Source organism: Bombyx mori, chromosome 8 (genome assembly GCF_030269925.1).
Source record: "Bombyx mori chromosome 8, ASM3026992v2".
Taxonomy (NCBI): Eukaryota; Metazoa; Arthropoda; class Insecta; order Lepidoptera; family Bombycidae; genus Bombyx; species Bombyx mori.
In genome coordinates this window covers 13,840,967-13,858,353 of record NC_085114.1, presented here as the reverse complement: position 1 = coordinate 13,858,353, position 17,387 = coordinate 13,840,967, and the positions used below count along the sequence as shown (strand labels likewise).

The following is a 17,387-nucleotide window of genomic DNA, read 5'->3' as shown; positions in this document are numbered from 1 at the left end:
TACTATATAAAAGGTGGTCAAAATAATTTATAATTTATTACAGGACTTTGGATAATTAGGGCAATTTATTGTTATCCATAATTTTACTATTATAATCGACTATAAATAAATACTGTTCTATTATATTATGAATAAATAAGTATAGTGCGTAGGGAGAGATAGGGAGGAACACCAGTTGAATTACTAGAAAATAATATTATCTAAGTTTGGGGAATTACTCTGTACATTTATGATAAGTTTTTTTGTGTTGAAATTTAATATAAATAAAATATATCGGTATCTCTTTCCTTCCCACCAGACCATATCAAATGTCTCTTTTCTCCCTGAACACAGAGAAAATATATATATGTAAGGACAAAAAAAAGTCTATAGTAGAATTATTTTGTCCGTGCAGTTTGGGTCATAAAACATAGGCCGGCTAGGGCGATGAGGATGTTGCGCGGGCGCAACGCCATTATCGATAAAAACAAATGAGTCATCGAAGGCAGGTACACGGCGGTAGGGTGGTATACGAAAGGTGGTGAGACATTGTTATGTTATGAGTCATTTGTACTTACCTGCAAATTATAGTACATTATGTCGAAGAGAAATGTGTTTTTATGCATTCGTTCTCTGAATTTTTTTTGTGACATAATGGCTACTACTTTGTTTTGTATCAAAACGGCAGAATTTATTCAAAATAATATTTGCACGTGTTGTTATCAACAATGTGTTAAAAATTTTCATTGAAATAAGAATAGATCCCGAAAAGTTACACAGTGTTAATTTCTGCCGTTCTCGTTAACTTGCTGCGGCGATATGTCGTGTAAGTGTTCGATTAGTGATTTTTTCTTTCATTTATATCACTAACCCACAAAATGACAGAACTAAATATACTATCGATAACGCTTATCGACAACAATAAGGCGCATCACTATGCCCGTCCATAAGGCTCGTGAGTGGAAGAGAGAGCGAAATACTCGCTTCACCGCTCCGACTTTTTATGACCCAAACTGCACGGACAAAATAATTATACTATAGTGTGCAAACTAACGCGTGGTAGTAGTAAAACTTGTATGAAGAGAGAAGAAAGAAAACATTTATTCGCTTAGCTAAGAAAATGATTTATTACATAAGTTAAAAGCAGCGTGTATGCTTTGTCATTATTTGACATGCGAATTATAGTGCAGTGCAGGATATTATGATATTTTATAATTTACTTTTCATTCATCGTCGTCCCTAAGAAAATCATTTATGTGATAATAATTTTCGCTAATAAGATTATCTATTAGTTTTTTCTTAAAATGAAAATCATCTAGGTCTCATAATTTCTTTGGTAGTTTCAAATCAAATCAAATCAAATAAAAAAAAAATTATTCAACATAAATGAATGTACATACTTGTTGAACGTCAAAAGAACTACCGCCTACCGCCTAACTTTATTATATATCTCATAAATAGTATACTATGTATGCATGTATGTTTTTAGTGACCCGATTATTAGTTTTATCTTGTTTAAGATCACAGCGGTCGTAAGGAAAAAAAACCCATACTAGTAATCTCAAGGGGTTATCCTAGCTTCGGGGCTCTAACCTGGTGACGTTGCTAACGTTGCTAACGCTAGTCCTAGCAAGAGAAGTGCTTCTCAGAATCTACCACTGGATCGGAATCGCCGCCTACCGAGAATACCTGGCGAGAAACAAGCAAAGTTATTTAAAATCACCATTCGTCTGCAAGTTTTATGTTATTATTATGCTGTTGTTAGACTTATATTATCATAAACAAAGAGTATAATATTGCGTAATATGAAAATGTTTGTATGCGTTCTTAACTAACTAATGAATAATTTATGTTGGATACATTTATTATTCATTAACGAAAGCAAAATTAATCGAAATTCATAGATTGTTTAGAAAATTCTTATAAAAGCACAGATCATACAATACTTTCCTAAATTACAGATTAAAAACAGCTCAAAACTATTTTTGCGAGTTTTTTTTACAGATAATTCATAGGGAGCCACCATGTGTCTTTTTTCCAGACCACGGACGTCCACTCCTGGACATAGGCCTCCCCAAAGGTTCGCCACAAGAACTAGTCTTCCGCAGCTTGTATCCAGCGGATTCCCGCGACCGCGGCCCCAGCGACCAGCAGTTCTACGAGCAATGTGCCCTGCCCACTGCCACTTCAATTTTGCAATTCGGACTGTATCAGTTACCTTGGTTCTTCTGCGAATGTCCTCATTCCTGTGTGCTTAGTGCGGTTTTTTAACGTTCTCAATAGTGTTTTTTTTGGTCAGGAGAAAATCATCGGACTCCCACCCTCCACTGGGGATGGCGGGCGGGGCATATCGAAGTCGAACCGACTAAAGCCTCCTGTCGCTCAACAACCAGCATCCAAACCTCGCATGAGACAGAACTCATGAAAAAAGGCAAAGGGAGGAAAGTCAAGTGCTTAGTGTGGAGCACATCTCTCCCATCACCCTGTACAGACACCGGACCGGCGGTCATCGGCGCAACGACCACCAGCCTTCTCGGTCGACAGGCTATCCGAAGCCCGCCTAGATGGCGCCGGTTAGAATGGGTTATCCTACGGAATACCCGGCTGGGTCAGAACCAGCGTGGGTCGAGGATAGCCGGCCTTCCATCACCCGGATGTTTCGTTCTCTATAGCGTAAAGGTTAACTCAAATTTGTATGGAGTTGGCACATTTGCATTCGTTTGCCGCTAGGGGTGCTGTTCCAACTGGATAAAAAATTTAAAAAACTCGAACTAAGCACAATGATCACTAACCGTATAACAAAAAATATAACAACAAAAAAGTGAAACGTCGATCGCATTTTGTTAAGCTTTTACCGTGTCAAGAATCACCAGCTCAACCATTTGTCTTGTCGTGTTTGGTTACGATTCCAATACACTCCCGAGCCGGACTATAATATCAACGCTTAACCGAATATATGAGCTCGTTCTCGTATTGATGAGGAGCAGGCTGTATTGTTTAAGACTAATAAACTAGCTTTACTAACTAAAACTAATAGACTAGCTTAAATAAGGCTGTCGCCTTTTGAAATTCTCGAGAAGATAGTGCGTGGATCACATACCTCTGTGATGAAGGGTTGCAGATCGTCGCGTTTTTTGCCTTTGTAGATAGATGGTGAGTGGTTACCGTCGCCCATGGATTTGAGCAATGCCAGAGTAGAGCCAAGCAGCTGCCTACCGTTAAGTAGTCTCTACAATACTCATTTAAGGACATGTCATTGCGCCGGGAAAAACCGTAGAGGGGAGTTCATTCCGAAGCCGGATGGTGCGTGGCAAAAAAGATCACTGTGGATGAACTCTACTTCGCTTGCAGGCGGGGCGATGGTAAAAACGAGATGATGGGATCATCTCAAAAGAATCCTCGGAGCACTCCCCATGGATCATACGGTAAAAAAGGTTTAATGTTGTTTAAACTGCCCCAAAGGTTCATAGGCTTCCGACGATTTGCAGAAATTGGCAGGATTTATGGCCACAAGCTATGAAGGTAGGTATGATGCGTATTTTATCACAAAAATCGATTTTTTCTGCGGGACTTCGAACACCGTTATTTTAGTATTGGTTGATAAAAAAACGAATAGTTTCTTATCTTTTAGACCACAGTCGAACCACGACTTTAAATCGGGTTAGGCTGGCACATCTTTATGCTCAGTGACCACAGTCAGAATACCGCTCTTATTTGTGGTATAATTAGGCAGTAAGAAGATTCTAGCGCCAATTATCGATGGAGATTCCATTATACAGTTTCCATGGCTGGTGGAACATCAAACGGCATGTTGTTCAAACTGAATCGTGGAGCCCTTTGTTACTGGAAACTTTTCAAAAGCTCTTATTCGTTACGTATTGCGATAGCGTCGCTCGAGGGTTCTTTTAAAGCCGAAAATAGCACAGGGCTGACTTCAGGGAGACGTAAACGGGTTTCCCTTTGATAACGTTTGTGATAAGGTTTTGAAAAAAATATAACAGTTTTTTTAATGTTTTTTTTATGATTGAAGGATTACTGGTGGCCCGGAGGCCTTTTCAGTTTTACCAGGACAGGTGGGCGAGCAAAGGCTCAGCCAGGAGGGGTGGGATTTGCTAACAGCTGCCCGAGCGCCTCCGAAGGAGACCTAACAACTCAAGAGCAGCTGCTTCGCGAATGAATCTACTAGCGGATCGGAATCGCGACCCGCTGAGAAGATCCAGCGAGAAACTCAGCGGGCTGATGCATGGGTTAAGTTGCACGGAGCTCATAGACATCTACAACGTAAATGACGCCACCAGCTTTGAGATATGCGTTCTAAAGGCTCAGTATAGTTACAACGGCTGCCCCATCCTTCAAACCGGAACGCATTACTGCTTCACGGCAGATAAAGGCAGGGTGGTGGTACCTACCCGTGCGAACTCACAGAAGGTCCTACCACCAGTAATTATGCAAATTATAATTTTGCGGGTTTTTAATTTTTATTGCACGATGTTATTCCTTCACCGTGGAAGTCAATCGTGAACATTTGCTAAGTACGTATTTCATTAGAAAAATTGGTACCCGCCTGCGGGATTCGAACACCGGTGCATCGCTACATACGAATGCACCGGACGTCTTATCCTTTAGGCCACGACTACTTCAAACGACGTACATAATGTCTAAAAATGATTTGCTAATTGTTCACAGCCCGAAACCTTGAACCTTCTGAAGAGAAACAAGTTAAAACGTAACTTTTTTGTTTTTCAATTGTTTTACTGTGTAGAGCAGGTAGGTACCTATTGTTTCATTATACTTACCTTATTCATAGAAAACATTTGTTTATTTAATTTTACGCACAAAGGGTACAGCGGACATAATGCCTAAGGCATTCGCTACCGCGCAACCAAGGGTATGGCCATTGCTTTGTTGTGAATAAAATATTATATGTATATACATAACACACGCACTTCCGTATACATAAAACACAACGCTCTACGTATTATCTACATACAAAAAAGAGAATGTATTTGTGTATGTATGTTCTCACAAAACTTGACAGCCGTTATTGCCAATTGTTAAGAAACTTTGCACACGTATAAAGGACGACATGACCTCTCCGACGAACATATTTTATAGTTACGTTAGTGGCGCTGGCTGTGATTTTTATTTTCTGCGCCATATTTCTATTGATATGAAATCTGAAGTCGTCGTGGCCTAACGGATAAGACGTCCGGTGCATTCGTGTTGAGCGATGCACCGATGTTCGAATCTCAGGCGGGTACCAATTTTTCTAATGAAATACGTACTCAACAGATGTTCACGATTGATTTCCACGGTGAAGGAATAACATCGTGTAATAAAAATGAAACCCGCAAAATTATAATTTGCGTAATTACTGGTGGTAGGACCTCTTGTGAGTCCGCACGGGTAGGTACCACCACCCTGCCTATTTCTGCCGTGAAGCAGTAATGCGTTTCGGTTTGAAGGGCGGGGCAGCCGTTGTAACTATAATTGAGACCTTAGAACTTATATCTCAAGATGGGTGGCGCATTTACGTTGTAGATGTCTATGGGCTCCAGTAACCACTTAACACCAGGTGGGCTGTGAGCTCGTCCACTCACCTAAGCAATAAAAAAAATAATAATTAAATCTATACATCTAAAAGAGAATGTACCTATACGTATGTTCACTTAAAATTATCTTACGTTGTTAGCTTTCTCATTCGTCTTATGGCTTGCATGTTTTAATATAAAATTGGATTTTGTTGGGGGCGAAGCTACTGTCGCAGCTAGTATCATCTCAAAACAATACATAATTTACCCAAACCTATAGTCATGTACATTTATTTATAACTATAAATTTATCAAACATCACGTAAATTACTTAAAGAATATTGCATATAAAATACTTACCTAATTATAAGATGGCAGTCTAGTTTATGGTGGTAAGGTAGTGAGTGTGTTCAAGTTAACTCGAGCAATTTTATGAGAAACACAATTAATTTCACGTCCTTATGGATCCACCAGATCCAATAATCATTGCATTAGACGCCTTCAGCTCTAACACTAGGAGCAGACTTTTGGGACCCCGGCAACTGTAGTAGGTACTCGTCGACCTCGACAAAGAGTTCGACGTGCAAACTAATCTAAGCATCAGCCCGCTGAGTTTCTCGCCGGATCTTCTCAGCGAGTCGCGATTCCGATTCGATAGTAGATTCATTCGCTAAGCAGCTGCTTTTGAGTTGTTAGGTCTCCTTCGGAGGCGTTCGGGCAGCTGTTAGCATATCCCACTTCACCTGGCTGAGCCTTTGCTCGCCCACCTGTCTTAGTGAAACTGGAGAGGTCTCCAGGCCACCAGTAATGCCTCATTCATATAAAAACAAACCATTAATTTCCGATTTATTTCCTCAAGACTCAAATTAGGCATGCTCATGACTACATTTTTATATTCGCACTAGCGACCCGCCCTCGCTTCGCTTCGGAAACATTAAAACACACATGAAACCAAAAAAATAAAAAAAATAAAAAATTAAAAAAGTAGCCTATGTTCATCAGGGACAATGTCGGCTTCTAATGGAATAAGAATTTTTCAAATCGGTCCAGTAGTTTCGGAGCCTATTCGAAACAAACAAACAAACAAATCTTTCCTCTTTATAATATTAGTATAGATATAGACAAACGATGTTCGTGAATATAGAAAAGCATGAACATAACATTACGATATATTTACTAAAATGTATTTTACTACTGCACGCTTAGGGTGAATGTAAGTCGAGATTTTAGTGTAACAAAACGATGGTGATAAAGAGAATAAAACTTAGGATAAATGTGCGAAATGTGACATAATTCTTAACGTTGCGACACTTAGAATACCTACATCTATACGGCTATCAGTACGCGTAGTGATTTTTGAAAGTTATAATTTAATTTAATTAACGCTAAGCCGGTCATCGTTCTCGTCGAACCCGTCCGTGGCTTGCGAAGAAGGGCTCGGCGAGTAAATTAACCAACAGACACAGCCCACTGAGTTTCTCGCCGGATCTTCTCAGTGGGTCGCGTTTCCGATCCGGTGGTAGATTCTGCGAAGCACGGCTCTTGCTAGGGTTCTCGTTAGCAACAACGTCAGGTTTGAGCCCCGTGAGCTTACCTACTAGCCCAGTGACGCTGACATGGTCTCTCTAGAACATCAGCTTAGGTAGAAGGAAAGAAAAGACCCTAAGCTGACGACGAACGCTACTATGAAAATAAATTAGTGAGAGCCTATTATCACTGCTACGCCATACCCCTCTTGATTATGATTAAATTATTATTACGTTGTTCATATTTATCTATACTAATATATAAATATACAGTGGTTTTTACGGTAACCACTCACCATTAGGTGGGCCGTATGCTCGTCTGCCTACAAGGGCAATAAAAAAAAAAATGTTCTGTTATAACTACTGAACCATGCATCCTATTGACTTGAAACTTGGTATCCATGTAGAAAATACATGTACTTCATGGATAAGCTAATATTTATATGAATTGTTGGAAACATCTTGCGTTGAGTTCTTTAGGCGATTAATAATGCAGATAAAAAAATATCACTGGATCATTCTTAAATCAATTTAATCGATGGTGTCGTATCTTTACATTATTTACACGTACTCTTAAAAATATCATCTTGTATAAAGCTAGGAAGCAAAAGTAAAAAAATAAATAATTTGTGATAAAAAAATTACCTATGTTAATAATTAAAACCACGAAGATTATTTGGGATTCTTTACTTCAGGAGACGCACGTATGATAGGTATGTCAGCACGCAAATCGCATCCATCTCATTTCTCAATCAAATGAATGGCTTAACAACAGAAATACATTCTAATCTCAGTGATGTATTTACATATATGTAATCCACATGAGATTTACTTGTAAAACGCAAACGAAGCGAAACAGAGATCATTCTTGCAATTACGTCCACTTAATATAAATTCAGACAGTTAGTTTGTAAAGGGATCTCAAACTAATTATAATTGTTATTCCTTCTAAAAACAGTGTGGCGCCAACCCCTTGCAGACCCGGGAGGCAATTTACTCGCATTCAGTATTGCTCGGGCGTTTGCGCCAGGCGCTTGTGTCTAAACTCCGTGACGCCACTCATTTGTTAAAGTCTAATCGAATCCTGAATGAAATGTAATCCCTTCATTGCTGATAGCCTGTAACGTGATTCACAAGTTAAATAATGTTTCGTGAAAGTGTTTAATGTACCTGTTGAGTGGTTTTATACCCTTGAAGCTTACGAAAGACAAATACCTATATATTTTATCAAAAACATGGAATTGAAAAGGTACGTAAGCTTGTAAAATTTTGATTATACAAATATAAGCCTTTTATAGAGGGAAAAGGCGAATAAAATTTTACTTTACTAACTGTAATTTGTGGTTTATTGACATTAGGGGAAAGTGGGGGATATACGAACACCTAAGGGAAAACTTAAATAAAACAATGGAATTTAATCACAGATTTTTTAATTTTTTTTTATTGTAAAGTTTACTTATCTGTCTAACTTATTCACTAATCATCATTTATATTTTTTTAATAAATTGCAACAATATGAAAGAAAAACAAAACCCTTAGTGTTCGGCTTTGCCCGACATCAGTCGGGTAAATACGAACACCAAGTGGGGTAATTACGAACTAACATTATTAACGACATAGATCACACCACATTTAAAACCCAACGATGTTGACTGTCCATTAGTACAACTCTCGTGAGCTCATCTTTTGCACATATAGCACACAATCTAGTCTTCAACGGGAGGATCAATATATTTATCTCTACAAAAAATACAAAAGTAGTCTTTATTTTCTTTTTCGCCTTTTTCCTTTTTTTTTCGTATTTTGACTAGAGTCACTAGAGTCTTTTTTTATATTGTTCAAATTCTTTAATAATATTTCTTACTTCTTGCTTGAAGGTGTTCTCTCATTACATTTCAGTCTTTTTATTTGGGTTCCTTTTTTGCCATCTTTCTGTTTTCTTCTTGATTTCTTACGTTTCCTGATTGTCTGTAAATAAAGGTTTTCATCCAGACCATGGCTGTATTAACACTTCTTTCATTAGATGGTCAAAATTAGTGGTTTTTGAAACATTATATGCTTACGCAGGGAGAGTTTTTTGGTTTTAACATCGTCTATAGCCTTTTTGAGATCTTCTAAACTATACTTCAGTTCAGTCTTTCTTTTGTAAGTACAAGGCATCTGTAATAATATTTAAAAAAAAGTTGAACGGGGTACTAACAAACGGAAGTGGGGTAACGGCGAATGTTCGAGATTGACCGACATGGAGTGTTCGTCTTTACCCCGCGGATTCGAAAATAATTAAAGGTCAAAAAACAATTTTAGTTAAATTTATTTTGCCTACTACATCATTATCATTTAGCTGAGTAATATGTGATTATTCCACTATGTAAAAGCTGAATTATTATTGTAGATAGAAATAAAGTTACATCAACTTGAATTTACCAAAAAATTACATCTAAAACATACAAAATATTGAAAAATGCATACCTGTTTAAGTACGTGCGTCCGCGTCTCCCGTGTTATTGACTAGTATCAGTGGTGGCGTGATCTCCGAAATGGCGGCAAATAAACTTAGGATATATCTTTCTAACATATTAGAACCATTGAATTCGGCATTACCCAGCGTTCGCGTTTCCCCCACTTTCCCCTACATGATTTAGAACCTAGCCATTTATGGATATATTCTAGCTATTTTATTATACTTCAAGATAGCAAATAAGGCGTCTAGACATCATTGTGTTTCTTATTATTAAACCTTCGGTCGCCTGAATCTGTCTTGACTGTTAAATTACCGATCATATTTATGCTGGTTCGTTCAACGATCGAAAGTCGACCGTATTCCCCAAATTTTAGATTCATTTTATATAGTAGACATATTTTCTGTTTTGTATTGTAATTTTGTAATTAAAAACCATTGACAAACAGAGGGAAAATCGGTACTAACTTAAGTAATTAGTTTGCTTTTGCTTAGTTGTAAGTCGTCGTGAAGACATCGTGGTCTAAAAGATAAGACGCCCGGTGCATTCGTGTCGAGTGATTCGACTGTGCCGGTGTTCGAATCCCGCAGGCGGGTACCAAGTATTTGTAATGAAGTACGCATAAAACACATGTTTTGACATCTAATCATGTAGGAGGAAATTTGAAAAGTTGTAGGGGAACTTTCTGTATATTATAGCTAAGATGGGTGGACGAGCTCACGGCTCTTATGGTATTAAGTGATTATCGGAGTGCACAGACATCGCAACGTAGATGCCGTCATCCATCTTGAGACATGAAGTCCAACTATAATCGGGATCAAAACTATAAAATTTGATGGATTGCATTTTGTTTTATTTTCCGTTACAGCAAAACAAACTTAAGCGGCTTCTAAAAGTGTTTGTTAAGATTTGTTTTTTTTTGTGTATTGCAAAAAATAATTTAAAAAAACTTTAGTACCAATTTTTTTTTTTTTTTTTTTTTTTTTTATATACTAACAATCACGCCACGTTAACTGGTCCCGTGATAAGTTCGTAAAGAACTTGTGTTACAGGTACCAGATAACGGATATAAATGTAAGATTTTTATTATACACATACATATATTTAATAGACATCCATAACCCTGGAAAAGACATTTATATTTATCATACAAATATCTTCCCTTGGCGGGATTCGAACCCGCGACCCCCTTGTGTAGTGACCATGTCACTTACCACTACACCAGACGGCAATTAATTTGTGTATATATACAATTAATACAATTTGTGTATTTATTATAGTTTTATGTTTTCAGTTGAATCAGCTTGTCAATCAAACCCTTCTCTTAATTAGAGAATTTTGTTTACAATAGAATATTACAATGCTTCGTGATTAAGGTCATATCTTGTTGCTTGAGGACTGGACTTGTTTGAAGACTTCTCATTAAGAAATTTAATTGAAGCATAGTTTAATGCGATGTTAGAATCTAAAACAGACTTAAATCTCCGATCTAAATCTTGATTAGTCATGGAGTGATTTTTTTGAGAACCAACAATTTAAGTAATATGTTTTTTTTAACGGCCGCCTGGTGTAGTGGTAAGTGACATGGTCACTACACAAAGGGATCGCGGGTTCGAATCCCGCCAAGGGAAGATATTTGTATGATAAATATAAATGTCTTTTCCAGGGTGTATAATAAAAATATTACATTTATTTCCGTTATCTGGTACCTGTAACACAAGTTCTTTACGAACTTATCACGGGACCAGTTAACGTGGCGTGATTGTTAGTAAATATTTATTATTTATTTATTTATTATTTTTATTAAAGTATTTCGATGTTCGCGATTCGTAAACATAATTTAATCTCGCGTAATTGAAAATAGTAGTCGGTGAGACCACGAAAACTGTGGAGCCTTTGAAACGTCAGAAAAAATATAGGTCATTTATCGAGAAGTGAAAGTTTATTTGTTTTAAGCTACATTTTTGTAACTTTACAGGAGAGCTATTTAAAGTTTAAAATTTGGAGAAAATACATCATAAAAAAAAGAATCAGCTGTTTCTATGAAATAATCTTAAAAATATCGAACTGTTGATGCTAATCACTATGTAGTATAAAACAAAGTCGCTTTCTCTGTCCCTATATCTGTCTGTCCCTATGTATGCTTAAATCTTTAAAACTACGCAACGGATTTTGATGCAGTTTTTTTTAATAGATAGAGTGATTGAAGAGGAACGTTTATATGTATAATAACATCCATTAAATAGTGGAGAAATTAATAATAAATTACAGTTTCCGAAGCGAAGCGAGGGCGGGTCGCTAGTACCAAATTAAACGCACTTTTAATTATAAAGATAAATGTCGCGTACCTACTAAGCGAAATGTCGATTAAATCAAATAGCCTATCCTTCCCCCATATTGACAATAAAAACGGCGACGGTTTTCTTTTTTGTTAACATATTTTATTATGCGGGAATCAAACAATATCAAATTTCATTAAAATCGTTTTAACGCTACGGTGGCGAAATCGTACCTACAGACAGAGTTACTTACATGGTAATCGTTCTAGTAATTTACATATATGTATGTAGGATTGTACAATGTATGTACGATCAATATGCAGAAAATTAAAATAGCGCTGGACGGGACATATGATGAGAGAAAAGAAAGAAAAATGGACCAGAATAATAACGGAATGGTACCCTAGAGAAAACAAAAGAATCAGAGGAAGACAGCCGAAGCGATGGGAAGACGACTTGAAGCAAGTAGCTGGGCCAGGATGGCTACGTACAGCAAAGGACAGAAGCAAATGGAAATCCTTAGAGGAGGCCTTTGTCGAAAGACAAGCTGTTAAGAGGAGAGATAAGCCGAATGCCGAGATATGTTTTAGTATAAGTTAATTTTATAGTTTTCTTACCTCTATTGTTATCATTTTATTTTTAGTTAAATAAGTTAAACTCTAACAGCAATAAAGGCTTATTTATTTATTTATGTAGGATTGGTGAAAACGGAACGTATGAAAATAGTATGGAACGGAGGGTTAAGATGTGAGTGAGAGAAAACGGAAAGAAAGAGAGAAAATAATGACAGACAGAATGACAGAGAAAATGAAGATGGCGAAGACGGTTAAAAAACGAGCAAGGCGTAATAAAAGTGTTAATTAATTTTTAATCTATACTAATATTATAAAGCTGAAGAGTTTGTTTGTTTGAAAGCGGCAATCTCAGGAACTACTGCTCTGATTTGAAAAAATATTACAGTGTTGAATGGCCCATTTATTGAAGAAGGCTATAGGCTATATAACATCACATTACAAGTGGAGCACCAATAAATAATGTTTCAAAATAGGGGTTTAAATAGCTCCTTAATATTCTATAATTCAAAAATATTTTCACTTTCTACGTAAATGAAGTGGGGGGTAAAATTTAGCATTGTGCTAGTTTATGTAAAGCTAGTTATTATTATAACAGAAGAGTTTGGAACAGTGTAAGTTTTATTTTATGTGCTGCGATCCTTATTCTACATGTATAAACGTGCAAGGTATTAAAATTTTAAAATGCAAAACTGGTGTTTTTAAGTATGAGGACGATTTAAAGTCGTTGACAATGACGTTCAAAGTTTCCGTTATATAAATTCAAACAAAGATACGACGATACGAAGCTAACAATAGTGTATTTAAAAATACTTTTTTACCTTTAAAGTACACGTTTTTTTTATTCTCATTATATTAATACGTGTAGCAAAAACTTTGTATCCCTTTTTATGAAAATTGCGCGGACGGCGAATTATGAAATTTCCCACACTTATAGAGAATATAGAGAAGGAGTGCAGAATGTTATTATTTTTTGAAGTTTTTTTTTTTTTTATTTTTTTTTATTGCCTTTGTAGGCAGACGGGCATACGGCCCACCTGATGGTGAGTGGTTACCGTCGCCCATGGACTTCAGCAATGCCAGGGGCAGAGCCAAGCCGCTGCTTACCGCTGCCAGGGGCAGAGCCAAGCCGCTGCCTACCGCTGCCAGGGGCAGAGCCAAGCCGCTGCCTACCGCAACCGAAGTGAAAACTTCTTTAGAATCCTTGTGATTTCAAACCGGATGCAACGGAAAAAATGACACAAATACAAAAATGTGTAGGATGAAGCCAGCAAAGAATGAGACAGAAATATACATACTATTTAATACAGCGCCATCTGTGAGATTTTTTAATACTAACGTGTGTATGAAAGCTCTTGTCGTGAATTTTAATTTAGGATTATACGTGAAATTAAAATATCAATTCACAGAGGGCCCTACCTTACAATTATTTACTAATGACAAAATTTTACATATACTTAAGACGTTTAGGATAATTGTATTTTAATTTTGGAAGGTTTCACTTCTACCACGTGTGAATTGCACACATGTATTTTTTTTTAATTTAAGTTTAAAAAGCACATTAAATCAACACAAAAAAGCATTACATACACTAGCATGTATTTCACACAACACATACATATATAAAGACTCTTTGTTTATTGTCAAACTTTTGTTATTGTTTATAGTCTGTGGTCAAATTGAAAATAGATTACCTAACATTTTTAGTTTTTAATATTATTTGCCTATAGTGTCGTCTTGGCGAAATCTGTGATTATAGATTATAGAACCATAATAATGTTCAAACTTATAATTTCAGTTAATTATAGTCGAATTTCGACTACTAGGGGACCACTATACATTATATTATTTCCGACTTTTCGATTAGTCTACCGTTTTCGTGGTGTCACGGACAATCCAACCGAATGAAATGAATGGGAAAGCCACAAAGCGTTTTTCCAAGCGATTTGATTATGGATTCCACTACCGGTTGCATTGAGAAGTGTTCCAACTTTAAACTGCTTTATAAGAACGATGTAGGGACATTATTTACCTATCTGCTTAGTCTTGTTTGTTTGTACATGTTTTTTTTTTATAGTGTTTTATGTGTATGTAAGTACATATATTATGTACGTATGTAAAGCACATAGCGACTCTAAATTAAATGTAAACTGTAGATATACATATATTTATTTTATACATATAAGCATTTTGTTTAATAATGTACGTAATGGCAAACCATTAGACTAAAGTCTTGATAGATCATTCTAGATATAATTAATAGTACACCTCAACATACATGCTGTAACTTTTTCAAAAATTCTGTAGATAAGACGGTTGTCTGCAAGAGATCGCTTTCAGCAATAAGCTCGCCTATTGTACAGTTATACTGGTCTGTTGTCTGATTTTGAATTGTAATTTTGTGTTTGGTGTGCAATAAAGTATATCATTGCGCTCTCTCTCTCTCTCTCTCTCTCTCTCTCTCTCTCTCTCTTTAGTGGCTTGCGTCCCACTTTTCTCTTTTTTGGGACAAAACTTTAAAATGTATCGAATTTCTTTGTTAGATTCACGGGTATTGGCGGACAGATAATTAAACAGAGTAAATGGCAGTAAATCTATTTAGTAATATCAAATAAAGTCAGATGTAAACAGTAATAAGAGCCAGATGCAAACAGTAATAAAATACCAAAGAGATTGTGTTCTAATTTATAAAATTCGAAAAAAAAACCTGACCTACTATAGATCTTGAAGAAGAATGACCGTAGGCACGTGAATTTGGCCCCGGCTAATAATAAAGGTTGATAAAGTACATTTTATGTAAAAATAATCGTTCCTCGAACCGTATCGGGACGATTTATTTATCTTTACCCATGAAGATTTATCTACGAAACCACATTCGTGACTGGGGACCGTACTGTGATCGCTCACTTCTAGTGTAAGAGGCGTATGTTTCTTTTATTCTCTCTTAACGAGAAAAAGAAAGAAAGAAATTATTCAAAGAATATTTGAAACGAGTCAATGTAACTTTTTAAGAGTTTTTTTTAACACGATATTAAAGTAAATAAAAAACATTATAACAATAAAAACATTTGCATTTTTTATTTTTTTTATTGCCGTATAGGCGGACGAGCATACGGCCCACCTGATGGTGAGTGGTTACCGTCGCTCATGGACGTCAGCAATGCCAGGGGCAGAGCCAAGCCGCTGCCTACCGTTTAATACTCTCAACAAGCCTCGCTTGAAGAAGGACATGTCATAGCGCTCGGGAAACACCGTGGAGGGGAGCTCATTCCATAGCCGGATGGTACGTGGCAAAAAAGACCTCTGGAAACGCACTGTGGATGAACGCAGTGGCTCCAGGTAGTATGGATGAACTCTACTCTGGTGGTGGGCGGTGCGATGGTAAAAGTGAGAGGTCGGTATCATCTCGAACAATTCCTCAGAGCACTGCCTGTCTGTATAGTCGGTTTACGAACGATAGTTTTACGTGATAACGTCATAAAGAAACATTGATAAAAAAATTGCATAATTTTATGAATTGAATTGACCCGTACCAATTTTTCTAATGATATATACGTATTTAACAAATATTCACGATTGACTTCCACGGTGAAGGAAGAACATCGTGTAATAAAAATCCAATCAAACCCGCAAAATTATAATTTACGTAATTACTGGTGGTAGGACCTCTTGTGGGTCCGCACGGGTAGGTACCACTACCCTGCCTATTTCTGCCGTGAAGCAGTAATGCGTTTCGGTTTGAAGGATGGTGCAGCCGTTGTAATTATACTGAGAGCTTAGAACTTATATCTCAAGGTGGGTGGCGCATTTACGTTGTAGATGTTTAGTAACCACTTAACACCAGGTCGGCTGTGAGCTCGTCCGTCCACTCATTTAAGCGATAAAAAAAAGGCTTCTGGCTGTTAGGTAGACTGGTAGGTAGATGATTCTCTACAAATCGTCATGCGTTATGACAACTCGCATTTCTGTCGCCCTGATAAATTTGATACTAAAACCACAATTTTGTGTTTCACGTAAAGACAAAAGTCTCCTGCCACTCGAATCTACAGATGATCCAGTCGTGAGAACAAGAAAACGAAAAATATTTTCCCCTTGCAGTAATAAAACGGCAGTATCAATTACTGACTCCGTCGAGCTCAGCGTTCACTGCGAGCCCTACTAATGGAAACAAATATTTCTTAGCACGTGTAACAACGAAATCTGTACAGTATTCGAATTGTAATCTGTCTATATATATATATATATATATATATATATATATATATATATATATATATATATATATATATATATATATATATATATATATAATGAATTGCTGTTCGTTAGTCTCGCTAAAACTCGAGAACGTCTGAACCGATTTGGCTAATTTTGGTCTTGAATTATTTGTGGAAGAATAGAGGTTTAAGGGTGGAAGGTTTTTTTCGTTACGGAATTTCATGATTCCGCTCTCAAGCCGCGCTCAAGGCCCGCGATAAAATCTATGCAATAGCTTAATAAAAATAACAATTTTGTTTTTCCTTTGATGTGTCCCCCGTCGGACGGATTCCTTTTGTTTGTTTTAAGTTATTTTATACAAGTTTAGGTCTTTTATTTATCGATTGAGACACTACGAAGTCTGCCGGGTCAGCTAGTGTACTATAACTAAGGAAAACGAACGTAAAAAGCGGGAGTACAACATTTAATACTTTAAACTTTTATCTAATAATACGGCTGATATCTAAGTTTTGGCCTTTAATCGACCAAAACCGTTATACACGGGAGCTCTCTTCTTCGACGTCGCAAAAGCGTTCGACAAAGTCTGGCACAATGGTTTGATTTTCAAACTATTCAACATGGGCGTACCGGATAGTCTCGTGCTCATCATACGGGACTTCTTGTCGAACCGCTCTTTTCGATATCGAGTCGAGGGAACCCGCTCCTCCCCACGACCTCTCACAGCTGGAGTCCCGCAAGGCTCTGTCCTCTCACCCCTCCTATTTAGCTTATTCGTCAACGATATTCCCCGGTCGCCGCCGACTCATTTAGCTTTATTCGCCGA

The 17,387-nt window shown here is 37.0% G+C and overlaps 1 protein-coding gene across 1 annotated transcript in view; it reads left to right on the top strand.

The window, feature by feature from the left end:
- Positions 1–8,061: 8,061 nt before the first annotated feature.
- The window catches only part of LOC101742292 (receptor-type guanylate cyclase gcy-1), an 89,970-nt gene continuing 80,644 nt past the window's right edge, over positions 8,062–17,387 (top strand). Inside the window, exon 1 of the mRNA XM_012697947.4 lies at positions 8,062–8,285. Coding sequence (XP_012553401.2) covers positions 8,272–8,285 — 14 coding nt within the window. The 5' untranslated portion in view covers positions 8,062–8,271. The remainder of the gene's footprint in view (positions 8,286–17,387) is intronic.